The 27,884-nt window shown below is 43.6% G+C and overlaps 1 protein-coding gene across 5 annotated transcripts in view; it reads left to right on the forward strand.

The window, feature by feature from the left end:
- The window catches only part of LOC122542817 (neuronal PAS domain-containing protein 3-like), a 433,604-nt gene that overhangs the window by 234,869 nt on the left and 170,851 nt on the right, over positions 1-27,884 (forward strand). For all 5 annotated transcript variants that reach the window (XM_043680887.1, XM_043680884.1, XM_043680886.1 and 2 more), the window contains one exon: positions 7,792-7,874. In XM_043680887.1, the coding sequence (XP_043536822.1) occupies positions 7,792-7,874 (83 nt within the window). The remainder of the gene's footprint in view (positions 1-7,791; positions 7,875-27,884) is intronic.

The raw sequence follows: 27,884 nt of genomic DNA on the forward strand, positions 1-27,884 counted from the left end.
TCTCAGGACCTTACCATTAAGTGTATAAGTCATATCCTGATTTGCCTTTCCAAAATGCAGCATCTCACATTTATCTAAATTAAACTCTAACTGCCACTCTTCAGTCAATTGGCCAATCTGATCAAGGTCCCATTGTACTGTGAGGAAACCTTCTTTGCTGTCCACCAAACCTCCTTTTTGGAGTCATCTGCAAACCTACTAACTGTACTTCTTATGTTCACATCCAAATCATTACATAAATGATGAAAAGTAGTGGACCCAGCACTGATTTTTGTGGCACACTGCTAGTCACAAGCCTCCAGTCTGAAAAGCAACCCTGCACCACCACTCTGTTTTCTACTGTTAGGCCAGTTCTGTACCCAAATGGTCCCATGTGATCTAAACTTGTTAACCAGTCTACCACGAGGAGCCTTGTCGAGCGCCTTACTAAAGTCCATATAGATCACGTCCACCACTCTGCTGTCATCAATCCTCCTTCAAAAAAACTCAAATTAAGTTAGTGAGACATGATTTCCCTCACACAAAGCCATTTTGACAATCCCTTATCAGTCCTTGCCTTTCCAAAAGCATACAAATCCTGTCCCTGAGGATTCTCTCCAACAACTTGCCCACCATTGACCCCATGAATGGTTTATTTTAGTCCAGAAAGCCATTCAGGGAAGGGTATAACTGGAGCCAATCTTACTAGACTTTGATAAGGATTTATACATTAGAAGCAAACATCTCCTGACTCAACAACCACCAGTCTGTGTAATTTTATAGCAGCACAAGTGAATTTGCAGTTCTGGACCGTACACTTAAACTGGAACTGATCTGTATTAACTGTATATTAAAGATTTGTCCGTTTATTTTCTAAGCTCTGTCAGAGGAAATAGTTTCTCTCTCTTATGTTGTACACAGATTTTGGTACAGTACTGTATCTAAGGGAAAGGTTATGCTGGGTGATTCAGGCACAAAAGTGGAGCTGGGGACACACTCAAAGAGTGTGGAGCTGGAAAAGCACAGTCGGTCAGGCGGCCAAGGAACAGGAAAACTGACGTTTTAGACATAAGCCCTTCATCAGGAATGAGCTCTCCAGCATCTGCAGTCCTCACTTTCTCCTCCCTGAGGACACAATCAACCATGAGCTTATTGAATAGCAGAGCAGACTCAAGGGGCCAAATGACCGACTCCTGCTTCTATTTCTTAGATACTTAAATGTAGATTGTTCTTCAAGGAGATTAGAGATGGAGGATATTGCTACCAGCGATGTGCACAGCAGTGCAAAAAATTTTAGAAGTACTTGACAACACTATACATCCCCACTTTGAGGATGGTACAGTTACAGCACGTGACATTTACTTAGATGGTATTGTCTTCAAAGGTATTTTTTAGTTAAAACTGTTTGGGCATGTTAGGGAACAGCTCTGGGTGAGGTAGCACTTGAATCCAGATTTCTGACCAAGAAGTACAGATAGTACAACTGCACCATACGACACTTAAACCTGTCCCTTAGAATTGTAGAAATTGCACCTTATATTGGAAATATACCCATTACAGTTTGCATTTTTTTATTTTGGCTATGAGATGTGGGCATTACTGGCAGTGCCAGTATTTATTGCCCACTCCTAAATGCCCCTTGACTTGATTGGCTTGTTAGAGACATTTTGAGAGGATAATTAAGAGTCAAGGAGTCACATGTATGCCAGACCAGGTAAGGAAGGCAGATTTTCTTCCCTAAAGGATATCGGTGAAGCAGATTGGTTTCCATTATCTCCATAAATAATATGAACAGAATTGGTAGTTCAGCCCCTCAAGCCTTCTCCATGCAATTCAATAGGATCATGACTGATCCGACATTCTTCATATCCACTTTCCTGCCCTTTCCCTTTTACCCTGATTCTCCAACTGATCAAGAATCTATCTCAGCCTTTTATACACACAAGGACAGTGCCCCACAACTCTCTCTGATAAGGAGTTCAAAAAACTCTCAATCCACTGAGTGAAGAAATTCCTCCTCATCTCATCCTTAAATTGGTGCCCGTTAATTCTGAGACTTTACCTCTGATCCTAAACTCCCCCATGAGGGGAGATATTCACTCAGCATTTACCCTGTGAAGCCATTTTAGGATCCCATACATATCACAGAGATCACCTCTCATTCTTCTAAATTAAGCCAACATTTTATTCTAGATTTTTAGTAAGTCCAAATTTAACCATCTACCATGGATGGGATTTGAACTCTCATCCCAGAACATTAGACTGGGCTTTAGGGATTACTAGCTCAGTAATATTAACTCCTTTATACCCTGTTTTTGTTTTATTCCCTGTGTACAGACTAATATTTGTGTTCAAAAGTTGAAATATTTGGAAGATTCTACAACAACAGTAACTTGCAATTGTGTAGCATATTTAACGTAGCAAAATGTTCTGAGATTCTTCCCAGGAGCATTATCAGACAATATTTAGCACCTAGCCACACACAATGAGTCATTTGGAATGGTGACCAAGGGCTCGGTCGCAGAGAATAGGCTTGAAGGTTCATCCTGAAGGAGGAGGTGGAATTACGGGAGGGAATTCCAGAACTTAGGAAGGCATAGCTGCCAATGGTGGAGCAATGGAAATTGGGTGATGCTCAAGGGACAAATGGGAGGAGTTGAAATATTTGTGAGTGCTGCATGAGGCGACAGGGCTAGAGAGGGGCAAGGCAATGGAGGGATTTTGTCCAGCTCAAGCTTAATAAGTCAGTGACACGATTGAAACAAAACTCTTGTCTTTTGGTAGTGTCCTTCCCCCTGGACTGAGAGAACTTGGTTTAAGTCTATATGTAATAGCATCTCTGAACAGGTTGATTAGAAAAATAGGTTAAATGTATAAAAATTGAAATGAGACTTGCCGGACCCAAGAAGATCAGCTCGATGCTCTATTTATCTGGTAAGACGATGTGATGAAACCAGGCTTCTTTTTTATTATATATTCGCACCACTCTCCACTGAGACCTGCCAGTCAATCAATCACTGGAGCGTGACCAGGATACACGATGTTTGTTTGTTTAGTTAGTTGCTAAGAATATTTAAGCAGCACCGCCTCATCGGGCTGTCGGAGCACGTTCTGTGCAGAAGCTCAGGGCCAGGTTTCAGAGCTGCAGCTTGCCTCACGGACAGACCAAGCAGCAGTCTGTGACATTAAGCATTCCGATTGTTTCCGCCACATTTCAAAATGCCTCCTTTGATGAGGTGTTTGTAAGGGGGGGTGGGGTGGGAGGTGAGAATTGCCAGCTTGCAGCACTTTATCATAGCAGTTAACTATTTGACTGCTTGGGGCATCACCAGAGCGCCTGAACCAGTGTAACTGAACAGAATCACAGGGAGTATTATAGCGTTCAGAGGGAGGCTGTTCAGTCTGCCATGCCTGCTCCAGCTCATCAAAACGAGCACTACTACCTATTGCCAGTCTCCCGTCTTTTCCCCCATACCCTTGCGCATTACTCAAAGTTTCCAGTTAAAGGTGCTCAAATGTTTTGTGGCTCGGTTAGCCCAATTGGCTGAATGATTGGGTTTTGATGCATTGGGATGGTAACAGTGAAGGTTCAGTTCCTGCACAGTTGAGGTTACCAAGCAGTTCGCACTTTGCCCCTTGACTGCCCCTTAACCTTTGAGTTAAGCTATGACTGGTTTTCTTACTGATAGGGGTATGGGACTGTGGCAACATCATCTTTATTTATTTTATTTGGAATCTGCAATATATGGAAGCATCTCTGTGTGGCCTACCAAATCCTTTCATAATGTTAGAGACGTCTATCAGGTTTTCACTATGTAGTCTTAAGTTTTCTAGTGAAAAGGTGAAAATCCAATCCAACCTATCTTGTTAAATGTAGTCTCTAGCAAAATGGTTCTTGCCCAAAGAAATTATGATGTTGAAGGGAGATCTATTGTGGTGCCCAAAAAAAAGCAGGTAGTCAAATTGGCAAAATAACAAAATAAACATGGGAAAAGGTTAAAGTAAGACAAGCAAGGGGAATAAGAGCAGACTGGATAATTACTGGGTGTTCTAGAGTGAGTTCTTCAGATCTTCATATAAGCTCAGGCACTTTGAGGTTATTTTTAAAAATAGACTGTATATGATGGCAGGGCTAAGCTGCGTCATGCTCTGACCTCATTGAGTATATTTAAGACTGAGTTTGATAGGTTCTTGAGGATCAAGGTTTACAGGGAGAAAGAGGGAGAATGGGATTGAGAAACTAATTAGCCATGAAAAGCAGACTCTGGGCTGAATGGCCTAATTTCTCTTCCTATGTCTTATGGACTCATAGCAGAGTACCAGCGCATGACCACTGAGATCACTGCAGAAGCTTATCTACCTATTCAATTGAACACTTGTGTCTGCAGCAACTTTTCAGAAGCCATTGCCCTTAAATATTTTTTATTTAAAAGTGATTCTTTATCTATAAGTGGAGTTTATACAGTATTATGGGCCACATTTGTTTGGAGCCACTGTTAGCTCTTGGGCGTTTTGGTCAAAAAAAAGGCCAGCATACCATTTACCTTCTTCACCATCTGCTGCACCTGCATGCTTACTTTCAGTGACTGTTGTACAAGGACACTTTGGTCTCTTTGCACCTCCCCTTCTCCCAATCTCTGCCATTCAAATAATAAGCTGCATTCCTGTTTTTGCTACCAAAGGTAGATGCCTTCACATTTATCCACATTATGCTTCATCTGCCATGCATTTGTCCACTCACTGAGTCATATGGAAGCATTGCTGTATCGTCCTCCTACCCAGCTTTGCGCAATTTTTGATCAAAGGCTATGGGAAGAAAGCCGGAACAGGGGACTGACTTGCCTGATCAGCCATGATCCTATTTAATGGTGGAGCAGGGTTGAGGGGCTGAACGGCCTACTCTTATTCCTATTTTCTATGCTTTTACATGTCATATAATGAATTGTGACATTTTAGGTTGGGTATTTCCATGGAGGGTTAGGAAACAGGAGCCGGGACTGCTTTCAGATCTCAAACTTATCGGGGGGAGGGAGTTGGGTAGTACAGCAGGTGCTGCTTGGAATCTTCACGGAGGCAACCACTTAATTGGCCTTGAGATATGCTCCCTGTCAAAATAAGGGTAGAAGGTGGCCTCTCAAAGCTAGAGGGCCAATTAGAGGCCAGCTGACTTGAGAAGAGCAGCAAAAGATGTGGTGGGATGGAGGGGGGGGGGAGCGGGGGGAGGTGGGATTGACCACAATGGTGCCCTCTCACTAACGTTTTGAAGACTTTGAATCAAAGAGCCAGACTACTGCTGTGGGCTAGTGTGAGTGGGATGTGGGTGGGGGATGAAAGTTGCTTTGACCATACTCCCACTCAGAGAGGCAGGGAATGCTCGTACGCTTGTCAGGAGCACTGCCACTCCAGCTGTCCATTGGATGCCTGCCTTCAGGGAGTTAAGGTGCCCCCCCCCCCCTAAAGAAAAACGACCATGTCATTTCAGGAAATGGTGGCTGAGAGGAAAATGGCAGTTGGCTTTCTTTAGCATGGTTACCCAGGCTCTTGATGAGCCTCATTTTTTCAGACAACCCTATATGAGACAGTTAACCCTGCACAGCTGAAATACCTGATGTTGGTAACAGGATTGGAGGCAATCACATGACTGACACTAATTTTGTGGGCCCCATGTTCGTCCCCTCTCCCCCTCTTGGTGGATTCTGAAAATCCAGCTGTTAAAGTTGAATGCTTTCCCATCACTCATCACCATGGCAACAGGGGTGGGACTTGGTATGGGAGGTTAGATTGTGGGTGTGGGATGGGGAGCTTGGAATTTACACCAAAATATCCTGTTTTACCCCTCTCCAACTCTGCCCAAGAAGAAGCAAGATGGTTGCTAGAGACATTGTGCTGGGTCTCTGAAAAAAATCAATTATTCATTACTTAGGTTTATATTTTCCAGATTTTCATACAAAACTGTCCTTTGACTTGTTGGTTGTCATTCTTCCAGTTCACCAAATGACTATCTTTTTAAAAATAAACCATGCGATGTGGGTATTGCTTGCTAGGCCAGCATTTTTTACCCATCTCTAATTGCTCAGAGGGCAGTTAAGAATCAACCATATTGCTGTGGGTCTGAAATCACACGTAGAAAAGGCCAGATAAAGCTGGCACATTTCCTTTCCTAAAGGACATTAGTGAGCCAGATAAGCTTCCCAGTGGTCAACAATGGTTACATGGTCATCATTAGTTTCTTAATTCCAGATTTATTTTAAAAATTGAATTCACATTCTGTTCTGTGCATGGTGGAAATTAAACTTCGATCCCCTGATCATTACCTAGAGATAATAGTCTTTTTATTACAACTAGGCCATCACGTTTCTTTTATGCACAGCTGTCAACTCGTTGGGATTACCCTGGAGTCTTCACAGCTAGCCCATCAAACTCTGAGATATGGCAATGAGCAAGCCCTATGAGAGCCATCAGACTGAAGTTGTGCCTTTTTATGACATAAGACATATGAGCAGAAATTAGGCCATTCAGCCCATCGAGTCTACTCCACCATTCAGTCATGCCTGATACGTTTCTCAACCTCTTTCTCCCTGTAACCCTTTATCTCCATAATACTCAAGAACCTATCTATTTCAGTCTTAAATATACTCAATGACCTGGCCTCCACAGTCTTCAGTGGCGATGAATTCCATGGATTCACCCCTCTCTGACTGAAGAAGTTTCTCCTTATCTTCATTCTAAAAGGTCTTCTCTTTACTCTAAGGATATGCCCTCAGGTTCTAGTCTCTCCTACCAATGGAAACATCTTTCTAACATCTACTCTATCCAGGCCTTTCAGTATTCTGTATGTTTCAATTAAATCTCCCCATATCCTTCTAAACTCCATTTCTTTGAGCCCTGAGAAAAACATCAGAGAAGGGGGATGGGGAATGTTGTTTGACTGGCATCCTGTTGACTGACAAAGAGTTTGTCTGCTTTCCAATTGGCAACATTGCTGTGCTGTTGGGTGTGCCAGCCAAGAAGTGGGAATATGGAGGCAGGGTGTTTGGAGGTCAGAGATCATGGGATGATCCCTTTTGGAATGAGTTCCACCAGGGATAGCAACTTCTACCACTGCATCATTCAACCATTATTAGAAACTTTATTGCAAGGATAGCGTCTTCCGTAATTTTGTTTCATTTCATGGGATGTCGGCATCACTGGGCAAGGCCTACATTTGTTCCAATTCCTAATCATCCTTAAATTGCGAGGCTTATGCGTCATTTCAAAGGGCAGTTCATTGTCAAGCATATTGCTGGTCTGGAGTCACATGCAGACCAGACCAGGTGAGGACAGCAAATTTCCTCTCCCAAGCTATCAGTGAACCAGATAGGCTTCTATAACAATTGATTATTTTTATGGTCACTATCACTGAAACTAACTTTCAAAATACGTGATGTATTAAGCAAATTTTTATTCCATCAGCTGCTGTGGTGAGATTTGGACCTATGTCCCCAGGGTATAAAGCTGGATCTCTGGTCCAGTGGCACCACCAGTATACCACCGTCTTAACAGTCAGTGTAGGTGATGCGGTCAAACGTCAAGGAGAGCGTTCAATCTTTTAGCCCCAGGGTAAAAATTCAACTGATTGAGCCATAGTTTGAGAGAGACAATGGGAAAATGAGTAGTAATAATAACCCAAGGTGCCCTTACGTCTGGCAGGATCTTCTTCATTATTGATATTCTCCTGGTTGTGGGATTAACAGCAAACTATTAAAATAATCCTGTAAAAAATTGATTTCAGTCTTCTGTCTCTGCATTGATGCTCTTTCATTTTATTTTCAGCAATAGGATCCCAACAGAGGAGAAGTTCCACTTCCTTGGCCATTGAGTTATTTGAACAGCACTTAGGAGGACACATCCTACAGGTAAGACAATATTCTCCTCAAGTCCCACTCCTTTTACCATTCTTTCATAGACTGTCTTTTCAGAGTCAAGGAGAAAGTGAGGACTGCAGATGCTGGAGATCAGAGTCAAAAAGTGTAGCACTGGAAAAGCACAGCAAGTCAGGCAGCATCCGAGGAGGCCTTAAGCCCGAAACATCGACTCTCCTGCTCCTCGGATGCTGCCAGACCTGCTGTGCTTTTCCAGCGCCACATTCTTTGACTCATATCAGAGTCAACTACATTGTTGCGGATCAGGAGTCTTATGTAGGCCAGACTAAGTAAGGACAGCAGATTTCCTTCCTTAAAGGACATAGTGGATCAGATGGGTTTTTACAGCAATCAGAGGCATGTTTGTGACCAATGTCACTGAGATTAGCTTTTAATGCTGACTTTTTATAATTAGTTGAATTTATTAATTAGAGTTAACCCTGTTGCTGTGGGTCTGGAATCACAGGGGAGCAAAATTGCCTTTACTGGGAAGACTGAGCAGGCTGAGGCTGTTTTCTCAAGCACATTTCTGATTGGGTCTTGTAGAGTAAATGTAGAGAGATTATTTTCACTGGTTAGAGAATCCACAAATGGGGGCCATGGACATAAGATAGTCACTAATGAATCAGGAATTCAGGAGAAACAATCTTTACTCAATGGGGGGAATGTGATCTCATTACCACAAGACAACAGACAAGAGTGAATGGCATAGAAAGGGAAGTTAGTAATGTCAGGAGGGAAAAGTGTGCAGAGAGAAATATTGAGAGATTCTGGTTAAGAAGTGACTCATATCCAGCCTGCTCTAGTCCCGAAAACTCTATGTCATAGAGTCATATAGCATGGAAACAGACATTTCCATCCAACCAGTCCACGCCGATCATGTTCCCAAACCAAACTAGTCTCACCTGCCTGCACTTGGCCTATATCTCTCCAAATCTTTCTTATTCATGAACTTATCCAAATGTCTTTTAAATATTGTAACTGTATCTGCATCCAGATGTTTCTCTCGAAGTTTATTCCACATATGAACCACTCTTTGTGTAAAAAAGTTGCCCCTGTTTTAAATCTTCTCCCATCTTAAAAATATGCCACCCAGTTTTGAAACTCCCACCCAGGGAAAAGACCCATGTCATTCACCTTATCTATGCCCCCATGGTTTTATAAACATCAATAAGGTCACCCCTCAATCTTCTATACTCCAATGCAAAATGTCCCAGCATTTACAGTCTACTTTTATATCTCAAACTGTCCATTCCCGGCAACATCCTGGAAAAATTTTTGTGAACCCTTTACAGTTGTAATGTCCTGAGGAGAAGTTTGGAGAATTCCCATTGCTTTTGCAACGAAACAAGGAAACTTCCGGAATATCCTATAACTGGCTTAACACTTTGTTGTTGTTCATGCAGCTGCCCTGCACTGTCAGGACATTAGCTCCCATCATCTTACATTATTGACTTACTGACTGGGGGAGAACTAAAAGTCCATGGAAAATGCAAGACTTCATCATTGAAATTCTGGCCATTTCTTCCTTGCTCTGTAAGGGAGGAGCTTTCACTCATCTCTTACATGGCAACAAGGGTCAGGGTCACGAGTGAGGCTCCTGCTCCTCAGGTGGGATGTATATCAAATTGTCATAGTGGAGGCTGGTAGTCACAGTGAGTAAAGGGAAAGAGACCTCCAAAGGGGTATTTACAGGCCCATAAAAAGTGATCAAGGCCAAGCAAATGAGGTCTTTGCCAGGCAGGAGAATTCCAGGAAAGGCAAGGAAGCTCTAGACTAGACAAATAGTGTTATAGAGAAGGCAGGTTGGTTCCAGGCAGATGAGAGAGCTGTAGGTCAAGCAAGAGATTCCAGATCAAGCAAGAACGTTCTAAACCAGGCATGGGATCTCCAAATCAAGCACGGGTGTCCTAGATCAGCCAAAGGAGTTATAGGCCAGGCAAGTATCCTAAGCCTCCAAAGAATTTCAACTTTCTTTTTAAAAAATATTGCACAATGGTCCACTTGCTCAGGGCAGTGACAGGGCCATTGATAGAGAGGTGTGAAAATGGGTAACTGGGTGGTGCCCCTTTCCCCATGGATAGGATGTCACTGGATGTTAATCAATTCTAACCAAGCTGCTTAAATAGTGGTTATGAGACATAGGCTTTCTTTGTGTACAGAGTTTATTGACTATATCAGTCCAACAATTCCATCCCACAATCCCAGGCTGTTCCCTCTTTACATAATGAAAAAGGTATTTTGAATATATTTGTGCAGACACATCATGACACACATCATGGGCAGGCAGGTTTGGACCTTGGGCAGAAGTAAGACACCATCACCAATCTTTAAGCCCTTTTTGATATCCAGACACCAGTTAATCAACTATCAGCCTTCAATGAAAACCAAAGGAACTGCAGATGCTATAAATTAGAAACAAAAAATAAGTTGTTTGAAAAGCTCAGCAAGTCTGGCAGCATCTGTGAAGAGAAATCAAAGTTAATGTTCTAAGGGAGGGTCACCGGACCCAAAACATTAACTTTAATTTGTCTTCACGGATGCTGACAGACCTGCTGAGCTTTTTCAGCAACTTCTGTTTTTGTTCCATCATTTTACCTAGTTATTATATCAATACTTGAGACATGCCTGAAGTAGCGCATTGTGCCTGTCTTGCCATTGTCATGCTGGTGTGGTGCCCTCTTGCTGACTCTATTCCCATAGTTGTCAGGGTCATGACCAAATGAATTTCAGAGCCTGTATCTCCCCTGATATTAATCTACCTCACTCATACTGTCACCTTAAAAAGCCCATCTTAACAATTTACCTAGTGCCATATCACTGTTAATGTAGAAATATAATATAGGAAGAGAAATATTGTTGAATAAAGGAGACATGATGTCAAAGTGCTTATCAAGACAGATGCAAGAATGCCAAATTTCAAAGGGAGCAACAATTTATACTGTATCACAAAAGGTGTTGATTGATTGGCCAGTCAGCTGCAATTGGTTGAGATCCTGCCATTGAGAATGCAACACAAAACTATTGACCCCAATTTTTATTTAATTCAAACAGCTCAAGGCCTGGACATGTTCCTTTACCCTTCAGAGAACAGGTCCCTGCATGTTGATTTATGAGTTTCTAGTGAGCATAGCTAAGCCAAATTCCCAGAAGCATTTGATTTGATGGTCTCCAAGACATTATCTGGACCTCTGGATTAATAATCTTGTGATAATACCATTGGGCCGTCACCTTCCCTGTATTTGTGGAAAGCTAGTTAAAGCTGTAACATTCAAATTACACAGAAAATTAAATTTAATTTAGATAAATGAGAGATGCTGCATTTTGGGAAAGCAAACCTTAGCAGGACTTATACACTTAATGGTAAGGTTCCAGGGAGTGTTGCTGAATAAAGAGACCTTGGAGTGCAGGTTCATAGCTCCTTGAAAGTAGAGTCACAGGTAGATAGGATAGTGAAGGGGGCATTTGGTATGCTTTCCTTTATTGGTCAGAGTATTGAATGCAGGAGTTGGGAGGCCATATTGCAGTTGTACAGGACATTGGTTAGGCCACTTTTTGGAATATTGCGTGCAATTCTGGTCTTCCTATTGGAAGGATGTTGTGAAACTTGAAAGGGTTCAGAAAAGATTTACAAGGATGTTGCCAGGGTTGGAGGATTTGAGCTTCAGGGACAAGTTGAATAGGCTAGGGCTGTTTTCTCTGGAGCATCAGAGGCTGAGGGGTTACCTTATAGAGGTTTATAACATCATGAGGGACATGGATAGGATAACTAGACAAGGTCTTTTCCCTGGGGTGGGGGAGTCCAGAACTTGAGGGCATAGGTTTAAGGTGAGAGGGGAAAGATATAAAAGAGACCTAAGAGGTAACATTTTCACGCAGAGGTTTGTGCATGTGTGGAATGGGCTGCCAGAGGAAGTGGTGAAGGCTAGTACAATTGCAACATTTAAGAGGCATCTGGATGTGTATATGAACAGGAAGGGTTTTGAGGGATATGGGCCGGGTGCTGGCAGGTGGGTCTAGATTGGGTTGGGATATCTGGGTCGGCATAGGCAAGTTGGACTGAAGGGTCTGTTTCCATGCTGTACATCTCTATGGCTCTATGACCAAAATAATAAATATGAAATACTAAAAGAATTCAGTTTTAAAGAGGACCCCAGTTTCCAACGTAGTAAACACGAGGCTGGCAGGTGGGATGAGTTTAGTTTGGGATTATGATGGATTGTTTGGACTGAAGGGTCTGTTTCTGTGCTGTATAACTCTATAAGAAGAAACTATTTCCATTAGAAAGGTGCTTGGAAACCAGAGGAAATAGATTTTAAAGTATTTGTCGTAAGTATAGGAGGAGAGTTGAGAAGAATTCAGTTTTTGCAGCAATCTCTTACCTGAAAGGGTGGCAGAAAAATGATTGGATGAATATACTAAGGGCAGGATCTTTTGGAGAAGGAGAGAGATCAAAGGCTACTTACATTGCGCATTCAAAGAAGCATCTTAGGAACAAAGGGTTAAATGGCCTCTAGCCGTGCCCTGTAATATAATGTCAACTATGTATCAAAAATGTTTTATTGGTTATGGAGATTACAAAAGGTGCTTTATAAATGCAAGTCCTGTTTTTGATTTGAAGACTTTTTAAAAAATGAAACAGTTGATAGAAAAATGAAAAGGACAACAAAATATGTGCCTTCCCTTTCATTTTGTTTCTTTTCTCCGTACACCTTCACCTCCTCCCTTTCAGCATAGAAGAACTGGGCTATTTTGAACAGGAACATACGCGGTTTGGAGCACAATACAGAGTGGTGACAGTTAATTGTCAGGGTAATAAATGGAATAATATCCCAACTAGTCATCAAGAGGGGAAGTGTTTGAATGGAGGGAAATAGTCATTAGAATCAACAGTGAGTTGTAAATCAATGCAGACCTCGAGTGTCACTCTGTGAGAGTGCTGCATTGTCCTAGTGCCACCTATAAGATTTTAGATCAGAAAATTATCCCTCAAATCGTTTAAAGAATCCAAAAGAACATGTGTTTATCTAGCACCATTTATGAATGTGGCATTTTACAATCAATGATGGTCTTTTTGAAAAAAACACAATGGCCAGTTGCTGCACAAAATGGTCCCACAAACAGCAATCAAATAAGGCTGCATCTGCTAACATCGAGGAGCACATGAGAACTAGGAGCAGGAGTAGTCCATTCAGCCCCTCGGGTCTTCTCTGCCATTTGATACAGCTGTGGCTGATCTCATCTCAGCCTTAACACCACTTTCCTGGTCACTCTCCATAACCCTTCAATCTGTTACTAATTAAAAATCTGCGCTCGCAGTAGTAGTGATAGCTCATAAACACATTTAAACAAAGACTGACAAATACTTAATAAGTACCTAATAATGAAAGAAAATTAATGAAAGTATATTGGGTAAGAAAAATAAAGTAGAACTTTAATTTTAATTTATAAAAATTGGTTTAATATTGCACATTAAGAAATAGTTGGTGGAGAAGAGGTGCAGTCAGGAATCGTGCATTAAATAAATTATCAGATCATCTGTTTCTGCACAGAGTGCTGAGGAAGAATCATAATGGGCTCGAAATATTAACTCTGTTTCTCTCTCCACGGATGCTACCAGACCTGCTGAGTTTATCTGACAATTTCTGTATTTGTTTCAGATTTCCAGCATCTGCTGTTCTTTATTTTTTGTTACATCTGTTTTAGATGAGGGATAAATGTAGTGAGGGATATAATTTATAAACACTCCAGCCAGTTTGCACATGAACAACATTGTGATAATGGCCCAAGAATCTGTGGTTGTTGTTTGAGTGACAAACCTTGACAAGATCACAGAGGAGAGAACATTTCCACTTTACTTTTGAGACTGGGCTTCTTGGAATAATGTCTGCTCCTAAAACTGGCCCTCCCAGAGTGCATTCCTCTCTCTGGAGTGGGGCTTTTCTCATGCCACCAGAGTTCTACCCACTGAGCCATGCCTGACACCACTTGGGAGAAATTTTCTGTATGATTTGGGCATTGGATGGTTATTTAGATAGCAATGGTGTTCAGGAATATAACAAAGAGACAGGGGATTAGCACTAGATTATAGAGCTGTTGCACGTTTGACGGGCTGAATGGCTTTCTTCTCCACTAATAATTCTGTGATGACGTGATCCAGAATCCACTATTCACCACCCAGTGAAGGCATATTGCTGTGGGATCTTGCCATGTCCCAGTCAGTGACCATGTTTGCCTCCATAACTTCTGAAACTATCTCCTCAGCTATAGACCAAATTGATTTTTTTCTGAGGTGCGGGAGTCCAGAACTAGAGGTCCTAGGTTTAGGGTGAGAGGTGAAAAATTTAAAAGGGATCTAAAGGGCAACTTTTCACGTGGGGGGTGGTGTATGTATGGATTGAGCTGCCAGAGGAAGTGGTGGAGGCCGGTACAATTTAAAAGGCATCTGGATGCACATATAAATAGGAGGGGTTTAGAGGGATATGGGCTAACTGCTGGCAAGTGGGACTAGATTAGGTTAGGATATCTGGTTGGCATGGACAAGTTGGACCGAATGGTCTATTTCCGTGCTGTACATCTCTGACTCTCCATGCAAAAGGTTCTTTATTATAAATGCAAACACTTCCACTCACAGGCCAATTCTCACAAAGTAATAAGCGGACAACAGCAGCAACTTGCATTTATCTAGAGCCTCTAATGCAGTATAACCATTTCCCCAGGCATTTCATCAGCATTGTATCAGACAATTTTGACATAGAGCCAGTTAAGGAGAGGTTATAAATAATTATGCTGGAAATACTCAGTGGGTCCGGCAGCATCTGTGGTGGGGAGAAAGAGAGTTCACATTTACAGTTGATGACCTTTTGTCAGAACTGATTAGGAAGAATGCTGAAATTGGTAGCTTTAAGGTCTCTTAAAGAGGAAAGATTAGGGAGGGAAATTCCAGAGCTTAGGTCTGAAGAAAAGGCTGGGAAAGATGGGATGTGAAGAACCGAGATGGCAAAGAGACCAGATTTGGAGGAGCGATCTGTGGGAGACTGCAGAGTTGGGAGTGGGGGTGGAGGCAGGAGAATGGGATGGAGGTGATGTGAGGATTTGACAATAAGGATGATAACCTTTTTACTTGATGTGTTGCCAGACCAGAAGCCAGTGTAGGAGGAAGTGAGGACTGCAGCTGCTGGAGAATCAGAGTTGAAAAGTGTGGTGCTAGAAAAGCACAGCGGGTCAGGCAGAATCTAACGAGCAGGAGAGTTAACATTTCGGACATAAGCCCTTCATCAGGAATGTGGAGGAGGAAGGGGGCTGAGAGATAAATAGGGGGCTGGGGGTTTGGGCTGGAGCTGGGGGGAAGGTAGGCAGGAAAGCAATAGGTGGGTGCACGGGAGCTAATTGTGATAGGTTGGTGGGGAGGGTGAAGCGGATAGGTGGAAAATGAGATGGGCTGGTCAAGAGGACGGTGCCGAATTGGAGGGTTAGATGTGGGATGAGGTGGGGGAAGGAGAGATGTGGAAACTGGTGAAGTCGATGTCGATGCTGTGTGGTCAGAGGGTCCCGAGGTGGAAGATGAGGCATTTATGTTTAGATTAGATTACCTACAGTGCAGAAACAGGCTATTTGGTACACCAAGTCCACACCGACCCTTCGGTTCTTCCTCCAATTGGTAGATGGCTTTGATTTGGAGGAATCTGGCAGAGACTTTCCTGCATGCCAACTACGTCCATTGCTCTTGATGTGGTCTCCTCTACATCAGGGAGACAAAATGCCAACTCGCGGAGCGGTTCAGGAAACATCTCCGGGATGCATGCACCAAACAACTCCACTGCCCTGTGGCCAACCATTTTAACTCCCATTCCCATTCCCTTTAGGACATGCACATCCTGGGCCTCCTCCACCGCTAAATCAAAGCCAACAGGAGGAAGGATGCCTTATCTTCAGCCTTGGGACCCTACAACCACACAGCATCAACATTGACTTCACTAGTTTCCAAATATTCCCTCCCCTCCACCTTATCCCAGATCCAACCCTCCAACTCGCACCACCCTCTTTACCTGCCCTACCTGTCCATCTTCCTTCCCACCCCTATCTGCTTCACCCTCCCTACCCACCTATCACAATTCCCTCCCACTTGCATCCACCTATCACTTTCCCACCTCCCTTCCCCCATCACCCTATATATCTCAGTCCCCTCCCCCCTCCACATTCCTGATTAAACATCGCCTCTCCTGCTGCTGAGATTCTGCCTGACCTGCTGTGCTTTTCCAGTGCCACACTTTTTGACTCAGTATAGTTTACAGTAACATAGGGATAAGCCATGGAGGGAAAGGGAATCGCAAAGACCCACCTCCTAAACTGTCTCTTAAACTGTGAATTTCAGGCTCAGCTGTGAGGTTGTATGAAGCCTCCAGAAAGATTGAGGAACAGGATTTAGTGGCAGAATCTGAAGTAAAGCACCTAAGTTGCACTGGAGGTCTACAGAGGCCTGGTCTTTGCAAAGTTAAACCAGTGCTCGGCAAATTATACCCATTAATCCATTGTCTAACTGAGAGCAGAAACTTGCACGTTGACATTTATGTGTGAGCTTCTCTGAATGGAGATGGATTAGGCTAATTAGTGTTGGAGAGTAGTCATTATGATTGTCTTTTTAGGCTGTAGGCTAATTGCGCAGAGTGGCATGTGGAAATAATTCTTAAACTGTAATTCATCAACTACCAAGCATATCCTATGAGTTATTGCCAAATCTATTGTTAGGCTGTAGATATTATAAATGGCGCAATTCTGAAAAATTAACCACAATTGTGTTAGAGTGGTAGAGTGGGGTTCTTTTACATTAAATTTTCACTTGAAGTTTTTCATTTTGAAAAGCCCATTAGCCTTCGTACTGTAAATGGAATCAATCCAGAGCTCAAAGTGAAAGGACAAGGAGCACTGCGTTATCCCCGCAAACGTGAGGTAATCCAGAATGCGACTGTCCACGTCCAACCTGCGCAGTTCACTCTTACGTCTTTTCGGAGGCAATACCTTGGGGTGCTGAGGATGAATTTTGGCCACGCCCTAACTGTGGGTGCTGGACACTGCAGTGGGGGGAGGGGGGGGGTGTCTGTTAGTGTTTGAAGTATAATGCTTGGGATTTCGCATGTTCCTTTCGTTTCACCTCATTCGGGCCTGTCGGAGAAAGGAGCAAAAGGATTGTCTCCTTCACAATTGCTTCTTCTCCACATTGGCTGGTCTCGCCCTAGAGATTCCACGATACGATGTGGATCTTGCATTTTCCTGGGCCGGACTTAAGGACATCCATGGAGCTTTCTTCTGCCCCTTCTCGCTAATTTATAGTGACAAAGCTCGAAATGGACAGTGCATTTTGAGATTCACCTGTCAGCTCCAAGTCTGGCAATACCTCGATTTTATGATTCTCAACTCTGTTCATCCCTCCCTCCATTGTCTCATCCCTTCCTACCGGTGAAAAGTTTTGAGTGCCACGATCCTTTTGAAATCCCTGTGCTCTTCCAATTTAGGCCTCGTCCCAGGCGTTGCCCTCTGATGCGCATTATTCAGGCAAGCCTTCTGCTAAATTATTAATAGCAAAATATTGCGGATGCTGGAGATCTGAAACAGAACACAGAATTCTGGAGAAACAAACAGGTCTGGCAGCATCTGTAGAGAGAGAGAAACCTTTTTTTATTCATTCATGGGTCCTTCTGGCTAGGTCAGCATGTATTGCCTATCCCTAATTGCTCAGAGGCCACCCCTACCACCCCAGCTCTGCAGTCACATGTAGGCAGAGTTCCTTGTAAAGGGCATTAGTGAACCAGATGGGTTATTCCCTGACACTGGTCAACATTAGACTCTTAATTCTAGATTTTTGTTATTGAATTTAAAGTCCACCATTTGCCATGGCACTTTTTGAATCTCAGACTGAGGTACCCAGAACATTTCCTGGGTCTCTGGATTAATAGTTGAGAGTGAGGTGTTGGAAAAACACAGCAGGTCAGGCAGCATCCAAGGAGCAGGAGAATCAACATTTCGGGCATAAGCCCTTCATGAGGAGTGAGAGATAAATGGGAGAGGGGGAGTGGGGCTGGAGGGAAGGTAGCTGAGAGTGCGATAGATAGATGAAGGTGGGGTAGTGGCGATAGGTTGGAGAGGAGGGTGGAGCGGGTAGGTGGGAAGGAAGGTGGACAGATAGGACAGGTCATGAGGGCGGTGCCAACTTGGAAGATTGAATCTGGGATAAGATGGGAGGAGGGAAAATGAGGAAACTGATGAAATCCACATTAATCCCAAGAGGTTGGAGGGTTCCAAGGAGGTAAATAAGGTGTTCTTGCTCCAGGTGTCAGGTGGTTCGGGTTTGGCAATGAATGAGGCCCAGCACCTGCATGTCCTTGGCAGAGTGGGAGAGGGAGTTGAAATGTTCGGCCACGGGGTGGTGGGGTCACTTCATGCGTGTGTCCTGGAGATGTTCTCTGAAGCATTCTGCAAGTAGGTATCCTGACTCTCCAATGTAGAACGCACTGGAACAACGGATACAGTAAATGACGTGTGGAAGTGCAGGTGAATCTCTGATGGATGTGGAAGGTTTCTTTGGGGCCTTGGACAGAGGTGAGGTGGTGCGGTGTGGGCGCAGGTTTTGCAATTCCTGCGGTGGTAGTGCCGGGCGGGGAGGGTGGGCTGGTTAGTGGCGTGGACCTGACAAGGGAGTACAGACCAAAGGGGTAGCCATGGGCCCCAGCTATGCCTGTCTCTTCATCAAGTATGTGGAACAGTCGATCTTCCGCAGCTACACTGGCACCATTCCCACCTTTTCCTCCACTACATTGATGACTGTATTGGCGCCACCTAGTGCTCCCACGAGCAAGTTGAACAGTTCATCAATTTCACCAACACATTCCACTCTGACTTTAAGTTCACCTGGAGCATCTTGGACACCTCTCCTCCCACCCCCACTCCTGGACCTCTCCATCTCTATCAACGGTGACAGACTCAAAACAGACATCTTCTACAAGCCCATCAACTCCCACAGCTACCTGGACTACACCTCCTCCCACCCTGCCTCCTGTAAAAATGCTATCCTTTATTTCCAATTCATCCAACTCCAGCACATCTGCTCCCAGGAGGGCCAGTTTCACTACAGAACACATCAGATGGCTTCCTCCTTCAAAGGCCGTAATTTCCTCTCCCACGTGGTCGATGATGCCTTCTAGCGCATCTCATCCACTTCCTGCACCTCTGCCCTCAAACCCCGTCCCTCTAACCACAACGAAGACAGAACCCACGGTCCTCACCTTCCATCCACCAACCTCTGGATGCATCGCATCATCCTTTTGCATTTCTGTCATCTACAAACAGACCCCACCACCAGAGATATATTTCCCTCCCCACCCCTATCTGCATTCCATATAAACCATTCCCTCCGTGGCTCCCTTGTCAGATCCACGTCCCCAACCTGCAAAACCTGCGCCCACACCTTCCCCCCCCCTCACCTCCGTCCAAGGCCCCAAAGGAGCCTTCCATATCCATCAAAGATTTACCTGCACTTCCACACATGTCATTTACTGTATCCATTGCTCCTGATGCAGTCTCCTTTGCATTGGGGAGACAGGACGCCTTCTTTCAGAACATTTCAGAGAATATCTCCGGGACACATGCACGAAGCAACCCCACCGCCCCATGGCCGAACACTTTAACTTGCCCTCCCATTCTGCCAAGGACATGCAGATGATGTCCTCCACCACCAAACCCAAACCACCCAACTCATCTTCCGCCTCGGGACCCTCCAACCACATGGGATTAATGTGGATTTCATGAGTTTTCTTATTTCCCCTCTCCCCACCTTATCCCAGATCCATCCTTCCAACGCAGCACCACCCTCATGATCTGTGCTACCTGTCCATCTTCCTTCCCACCTATCCGTTCCTCTCTGACCTATCACCATTACCCCCACCTTCATCTACCTATCATATTCTCAGCTACCTTCCCCCTCCCCCCACTTATCTCTCAGCCCCTGGCTCACAAGTATCATTCCTGATGAAGGGCTTATGCCCGAAGCGTCATTTCTGCTGCTCCTTGGATGCTGCCTGACCTGCTGTGCTTTACCAGTACCGTACTCGACTCTTGATCTCCAGCATCTGCAGTCCTCACTTTCTTTCTGGATTAGTAGTCTAGCAATAATACCAGAAGATCACCACCTCCCCTGTATTAATGCAGAATTTAATATTTCAAGTCTGAAATGACTTCTTCAGACCTCATATCACACTTGAAACTTTAACTATTTCTCACTCCACAGATATTGCCAGACCTGCTGAGTTTTTCCAGTGTTCTTAGTATTCGTTCTAGTTCTTAGTTTGCTGTTTGTTAAATTTGTTTTGATGAACTAGTCAGTGCATCTGTATGATTCAAAGTCATCCATACCCCTATTTCTCACCTCACCTCCACCCAAACTCGGATCTCAAAAGGCAAAAGCTCCAGGGGACAACAAAGAGACCATTCTTCAAAGAGACTCTGAAGTTCTCCTTAAAGTGAAGTAGCATTGACTTTTACATTCACTCAGAATGGTGACAACTTGTTCATTGAGCTATGTCATGTTTGGAGATCCAACACCTAATGGTGAGGCATAGCAGCATCATGTCCCACTCACCCTCGGTATATCGGACATCTATCCCCATGTGTCCACAGATCTGTAAGTTGAGAATCAACCTGCTCAGGCACATGAAAATTCACAACAGAAACTTGTGACACCCACCACCACCATTATCCTTGAACTGAGGAATGGTCACTGCCAACTATGTATTTAGAATCTCAAGTCTTTGTAGTCAGACCTTCTTTGTTGATGTTGACTGTGGTCTGGTGGAGACTTGCTTAGAGAAATTCAAAAGGCAGACAGCTAGGGAAGATCATGAGAGGGAGGAAAGGGTGGTTGGAGATGGGCAATGATTTGTGAATGAATGCAGAGGTGTTGAAGTGAGTTTTGTGAAGAGAATGGTGGTGGTGACATTAAAGGGAGTAGGACAGTTCCTGAGGGAAGATGAACCAGCATATAGTCAGCAGCAATTCCCACAGTATATTAATAATTTTTAAAAAATTCATAAATCCAATTGCCACACATCATTGGTTCTGATAAGGTATATGACATTGGGCCACAAAAAAAGCACCAAAATAGGCCATCCGGCCCCACTGATCTATGCCAGATTCGTACTCCACACCTCTCCTCCCACCCTACCGCATCTCGCCTATCAACATATCCTATTACTTTCTGCCTTGTGATTATCTTACTTTTCATTCATACATCTCGGCCAATGGCTTCAACCACTTATTTTGGAAGCCAGTTTTATATTCTGTCCAGTCAGGGGGTGTTTGGAAGTCTCTCCTGAATTTCTATTTTCAAACTAATAGCATTTGCTGTAAGACTGCACTAAAAACCCTTGCATCACCTTGATTTCTGTTAGTTCAGTTGGCTGGATGGATGGTTTGTGATGTAGAGTCATGCCAACATATCTTAGCCATTCCTGTACTGGGTGAGGTTACCTTGAAGGTTCTGCATTCTCAATTCTCACCCCTTGCCTGAGGTATTATGACCCTCAGGTTAAAGTCACTGCCTGTCGTCTCTTTCTGATGAGTGAGTGGGACCATGGTGACTAGATTTAATCTTTTTGCACACTCTATGTTTGTTTTCTTACATGGAGACCAGAACTGTGTTGTATTCCAAGTGTGATCAAAGTAACATCTAACATAAACCTTTATAATTCTTCAACTGACCCCCTAATCCATAGGTGGAGGTGGGTACTGCAGAAGATGGAGATTAGAGTCAAGCTTAGAGTGGTGCAGGAAAAACACAGCGGGTCAGGCAGAATCCGAGGAGCAGGAAAATCGACGTTTCAGGCAAAAGCCCCACTCTAATCTTGACCCTAGATCTATAGCACAGCTATGTATGTAGAAACATCCACAGCACATTCATTTATGAAAACTTTACACAGCACCCTCTAGAGTCCCCAACCAGCAGAAATAAGACTACCTCTGTCAGTGCTGTGTGTTCATCATCATATCTTTAATCCAATGTTTCTAAGTTACAGGGATTACAATACCAGTTACAAGATCATGAGAAGCCCAAGTGTCATTGTTGGACAGGTGTTTTAGGGGCTTGTGTGAAAGTGAAAGTTGCCATTGTTCCAGAGGACCATAGACTGCCATCACTTTAGGGAGAAAGCCAGAAGTCACATGACACCAAGTTACAGTCCAACAGGTTTACACTATTTAAAATCACAAGCTTTTGGAGCGCTGCTCCTTCGTCAGGTGAAATAAGAGGGAGAGAGGTGTGTCAGGTGGTGAGTTTACATGGAGCCACCTGCATCAGATGAGATGGGATCCTTGTTATGATGGTACAGGGAATTGAATCCATACTGTTTTTATCACTTGGCATCACAATGCAGCAAACTGAGCTTACAGTCCCTGAGGTGGTGAGGTGTGTCAAATGTCCTTGTTCTGAGTTTTAGTGCTCTTTGAGCCATGCAGATACTGCTTGATATCAACCATGAGTACGGCCAGACAATTCACGTAGTCCAGCTTAAGATGACCCCTTTTACAAGGGTCATGGAAGGTGTCCGTTTTGAAGCAACAATGTGGACATTCATCTATTCAGTACAATATTCACAGAATAACAGTGAGCAGAATCCAGGCTCAGATGGGAAGGAGAAATGTGTGGAATTTCTTCCAGCCTCTGGAAATGCTTCAGCTCCCCTCCGTTTAAGAAGCGAGCGCAGAAACTAAGTATTCTGACATTTCAGTACAGAGTTTGAAGTACATCTTTTTTCAGGGAAAAAAAACCCTGTTTTTTATTTCAGTCTTTCTGTGTCAGAATGCAGCAACAATGAAAATCTCTGAGTGAAGTGAGTGTGCTGGAGACAGCCTTTTGTTTCCTCTGCCACATGCAGTCATTGGTGTTGTCTCTTGCATATATTGATTTCGACAGTTTTAATGGTTGTTGATCTGTGTTAATAGCTCCTCAACGATGTAGATTTGTCAAGGACTAGCTTCCCAGTATTAACCTCGCTGTCTGTTTCTGATTAGACAGGCAGTTCTATAGGATTCTCGGCCCTAGCTCTTACTGCATTAAAAAATCATAGAATGGTTACATCCCAGAAGGTGGCCTTTCAGCCTACTAGGTCTGTGCTGACTGTCAGAAACTGTAAAGTTATTTTGTACCATTCATCTGCCTTTTCTCAGTAGCCTTGCAAGTTCTTCCTCTTCAGAGAGTAATTACATTTTCTCTTGAAAGTCATCTCCTCCTCACTCTGTAATCACAACCAGATCCCAGTCACTCACTAAATGAAGAAAATTCTCCACATTGTTGATGCTTAGTTACAGCTGTGTGTACCATCTAAAAGATGCACTGTAGCAACTCACCAACACTCCTCTGACAGCACTATCCCAAACCTGTGACCACTGTCCTGTACAAGGACAACGGCAGTAGGTACATGGGAACATCACCCCTGCAGTTCCCCTCCCAGCCACTCACCATCCCGATTTGGAAATGTTTTATTCACTCGCAGGATGTGAACGACGCTGGCAAGGCCAGCATTTATTGCCCATCGCTAGTTGCCCAGAGGGCAGTTAGGAATCAACCATTATACTGTGAGTCTGGAATCACTATGTATAGGCCAGACCAGATAAGAATGGCAGTTTCCTTCCCTAAAGGACATTAGTGAACCAGATGGGTTAGTTTCAGCAATCGACAATGGATTCACAGTCATCATTAGACTCCTAATTCCAGGTTCTTATTGAATTCATATTGTACCATCCGAGTCCCCAGAATAAGACCTGGAGTCTCTGGATTTACAGTCCAGTGATAATGCCACTAGGCCGTCACCTCCTCAGAGGGGAAATAGTCCTAAATGGCCTACCCTGTATCCTTAGATCTTTCATTGCCACTGACAAAACCCTTACAGGGCGTGACAAAGTAAAAGTGGAGAGGGTGCTTCCCCCTGCTGAGGTTGGGGGAGGTAAGATGGATCAGAAAGAGCGACACAGTCTCTGGATAATGGGTGTGGCATTGATAACGGAGACAAGGAGGAATTTCTTCATTCAGAGGTGAATCTTTGGAATTTTGTACACTGTGATAACTCAATCACTGAGTGTGTTCAAAACAAAAGATTGATGATCTGGATATTCATGTCATCAAAGGATATGGAGCTAATGGGGAAAATGGTGTTGGTTGATGATCTGCCGTGATCTGATTAAATAACAGATCTGTTTAAGTACTGCTGCTTCTGTTCCATTGATTCTTGGATTTTTTCTTTCACAGTAAAAAGTAAAGTCACCATAGTTCTGGTGTCTCATTAGAGAGAGATGACTGGTGGTGGTTTAACCTGAGAATCACCAAACCTCAGGTGAGGGGAGAGATTAAGATGGTGGGACTTTCATGGTAACTTCAGCTGGCGAGGAATTTGAACCCTGTGTGTGTCACTCTACAACACAAACCAACCACCAGCCAACTAAGCTAACCAATCCCCTCCCTTGACAGTAATTGTCTGGTTTCTGGATTAGTGGTGCTGGAAGAGCACAGCAGTTCAGGCAGCATCCGAGGAGCAGTTCCTCGGATGCTGCCTGAACTGCTGTGCTCTTCCAGCACCACTAGTCCAGAATCTGGTTTCCAGCATCTGCAGTCATTGTTTTTACCTAGTAATCACCTGGCGTTAAACCTGACCAGGGTTTGAAATCCACGTATAATTTGTGCACTACTATGGGAGAGTGTGTTCCAAATTTCAGTTTCTGACAACTGTGACAGCTTTATGGAAATGGAACATTGGCTGTACAGTATCCCAAATCAGATTGTCTGAAAACTGGTCTTGTCCAAGAACTGGACGTTTTGTAAATTTTTAAGAGTATAGGTGATATATGATGCAGGTTGTTATCTGCTATGAATATCCATTAGGATAGCAAGTTGAAGGATATGAATCAGTGCAAGGCCAAACTGTTGTGGAGAATAGAACAGTGCCTTCATTTAATGCCACAGACTAAGGCTGTTTTGTACCCTTTTTGACCTGCAAGACTTCAAATTAGGAACAGGAGTCGGCCGTTGGTCTCTTGAACCATTTTGTAGATCATGGCTGATCTGATTATAGACTCAACTCCATTTTCCCACTGACTCCAATAATCATTGACTCCCTTGTCAGTCAAGAATTTGTCCAACTTAGTCTTAAAAATACTCAATGACCCAGCCTCCACTGCTGTCTGGGGAAGAGAGTTCCAAAGTCACAATCCTCTTGAGAGAAAATATTTATCTTCATCTCTGTCTTCAATGAGAAACTCTTAGTTTTAAGCTGCATCCCCTAATTCTAGACATTTCCACAAGGGAAACTATCGTCACTGTGTGCACCCTCAGGATCAAGCAGAGGATAGGTGTAGATTTAAATTACTTCTGTTAATTCAGGTGACAAAGTTGTCGAGCACCGTTCTTGAGTATTAAATCCACGCACCCATTGACTAAGAAATATTGGCGAATACTTCTTTACGTTTGACACAAAGTGCCTGACATGAAAATGATTTGTGTGCAGAAAGCAAATGTAACATGCTGAAGCTGACACAGCCAGAACTAAAATCTGGGGAGCTACAAAAGTCAGCAGGGTTTCCTTCCCCTGAAGGTGCTGGATTTTGGATATCGTGCACGTGACGTGCTTTTGACTGTCCTGAGGGTCGCAAAATTTTTGCTTTTCTTTCTTTCTGTCCGTTGCTCTTATCTTCTAACAGCAGCAGCCCTTCCACCCCCTGCCTTCTGAAGGAAACACAAATGACAGTCTCCGTCTGACGCTAAGGAGTGTTTGAGCCCAAACCAAAGCTGACACTAACCCGGCACAAAAGCCCATAAACGTACCCCTTCTCCACCCTGGTTAACTGGATTGAAAACATTGATTTAGTAAGTTCTTTGAAGAGACTCTCCTGATTGACATTCCAAATAGGGATCTGCGATTGATTTTGATAAAGAGTAAAATCTCCCATTCTCGCAACACCTTCATCCTCCTTTATCCCCTGGGGTTCTGTTAAATCAAGCAGATGTTTTAATAGGCACAGGAGGAGGCAATCATCGGAATTTGATCGTAAAATGCGTCAACGGTGGGATTCCATTTTCAAAGTGCTTGCTTGCTAATCATTGCTACTCAGGGGTTTATGCTGAAACCGTGGCAGATTGGGCCTTGGATATCTAAGCTCCTGTGAATTTTCATTTTGAGTCAAAACCTGCAAAACAAGCAGCTCTTGCACAAATAGAATATAGAAATGTATACGGCACAGAACAGGCTACTCATCCTCTCACGTAAATGCTGGTTGAGAAAATGCTGACAAGTCTTATCCCATCTTCAATTTTTTGTTCTGTATCCTTTGGATGGGTTAGTCTTGGGCTTGGTGGACAGCACCCTACTCATAGTTCCAGATTCAAGTCTCACTCGTCAGACTTAACTGCACAAATTCAGGGGCACCTATTAGTGCAGTGCTGAGGGGGTGTTGCTCTGACAGTGGTTTTAGATGAAGCATTAAACCAAAGCCTCATCTGCCTACTTGAGTGGATGTACAAGGTCCCATGGCATTATTCTCAAGGTGCAGAGGATGTCTGCTCATTTTTCTGGATAGTGTTTATCCTTTATTCGATGACTCTAAAACGGATGATCTGGTCATTGTCACATTGCTGTGTGGGATCTTGCTGTGAATGAATTGGGTGTTGTGTTTCTTACAACTGCATTACGTAAGTAGATATGAAGTACTTTCAGCTGCCTGGTGGCCAAGGAAAATTCTGTATAAATGCAATACTTTATTTCAAGCGGATAGCTTTTTAAAAAAAATTTGATGAGAGTTTCTTCCTGAGTTGCTATTTACATTGCAGGAGTGCACGGACTTTCTCTCGTCTCACTGCTGCAAAGGTCACAATGTATAGTTAATCTTTTTACAACTTTCTGATGTGACCAATCATACTTAGAAGACACAAGTAGTTATTGTGGTACTGTTCCTACCTTTAAGCCAGGAGGTCCGTGTTCAATTTCCACCTGCTTCAGAGGTGTGTCATAACATGTCTGAACATGTTGGTTAGATAATATCTATAATAAAAAAGCAAACAGACACACTTTTCACACACACATACTTATGGATGTCCACACACTTACAAACATGTATAATCATAGGTATATATACACACACACACACAAACTCTCTCACACACACTTAGGTTGCACACACTCATAAATGCACACAAACGCGGACCAGCATAGATGCACACATACACTCTTTCTGGCACACAGGCAATCATAAATGCACACACATTCACAGACATGTACACAAACAAACAGAGGAAATAAGACAGATATCTCTCTGCAGATTCCCTGAAACAAACACGTTTGTCTAATAAATCTTAGTCCTTAAAGGCAAAAAGGGAAAAGTTTGAGATATTCAGATGGCTGGCTGTCTGGCAAGCTAGCACAAAGACAGAGATCGCTGAACACATGTTGTTGGGCATCCTTGCAGACATTCAGGAAATATTGACCATTACTTTCAGAGGTTTCTCCTGCAAGAGAAGCTGGACCAGGCTCCAGGTACCACATTGGAACCATAACACACATTCTTTTCCAGAAATAGGAGTGCTAAGCTGGGAAGATTTTCTCCTTTCAGCAAGTTTCTTTCCAACTGAAAATCCAAATAATTTCCAAGCAAAATTAGCTTCCTCCCAGCAGTAAAAACAGTCAGGCATTTTTCTTTACAGCGAATTCAAGCAAATGAGACTCAGAATTATCTGGGCTGAAACTTTATTGCTGGAACAGCACAGCAGGTCAGGCAGCATCTAGGGAACAGAAGATTCGACGTTTCGGGCACATGCCCTTCTTCAGGAATGAGCAGAGAGTGTTCAGCAGGAGAAGATAAAAGGTAGGGAGGAGGGATCCCTGCTGAACACTCTCTGCTCATTCCTGAAGAAGGGCATGTGCCCGAAACGTCGAATCTTCTGTTCCCTAGATGCTGCCTGACCTGCTGTGCTGT

This window comes from Chiloscyllium plagiosum, chromosome 41, assembly GCF_004010195.1.
Source record: "Chiloscyllium plagiosum isolate BGI_BamShark_2017 chromosome 41, ASM401019v2, whole genome shotgun sequence".
Lineage (NCBI taxonomy): Eukaryota > Metazoa > Chordata > Chondrichthyes > Orectolobiformes > Hemiscylliidae > Chiloscyllium > Chiloscyllium plagiosum.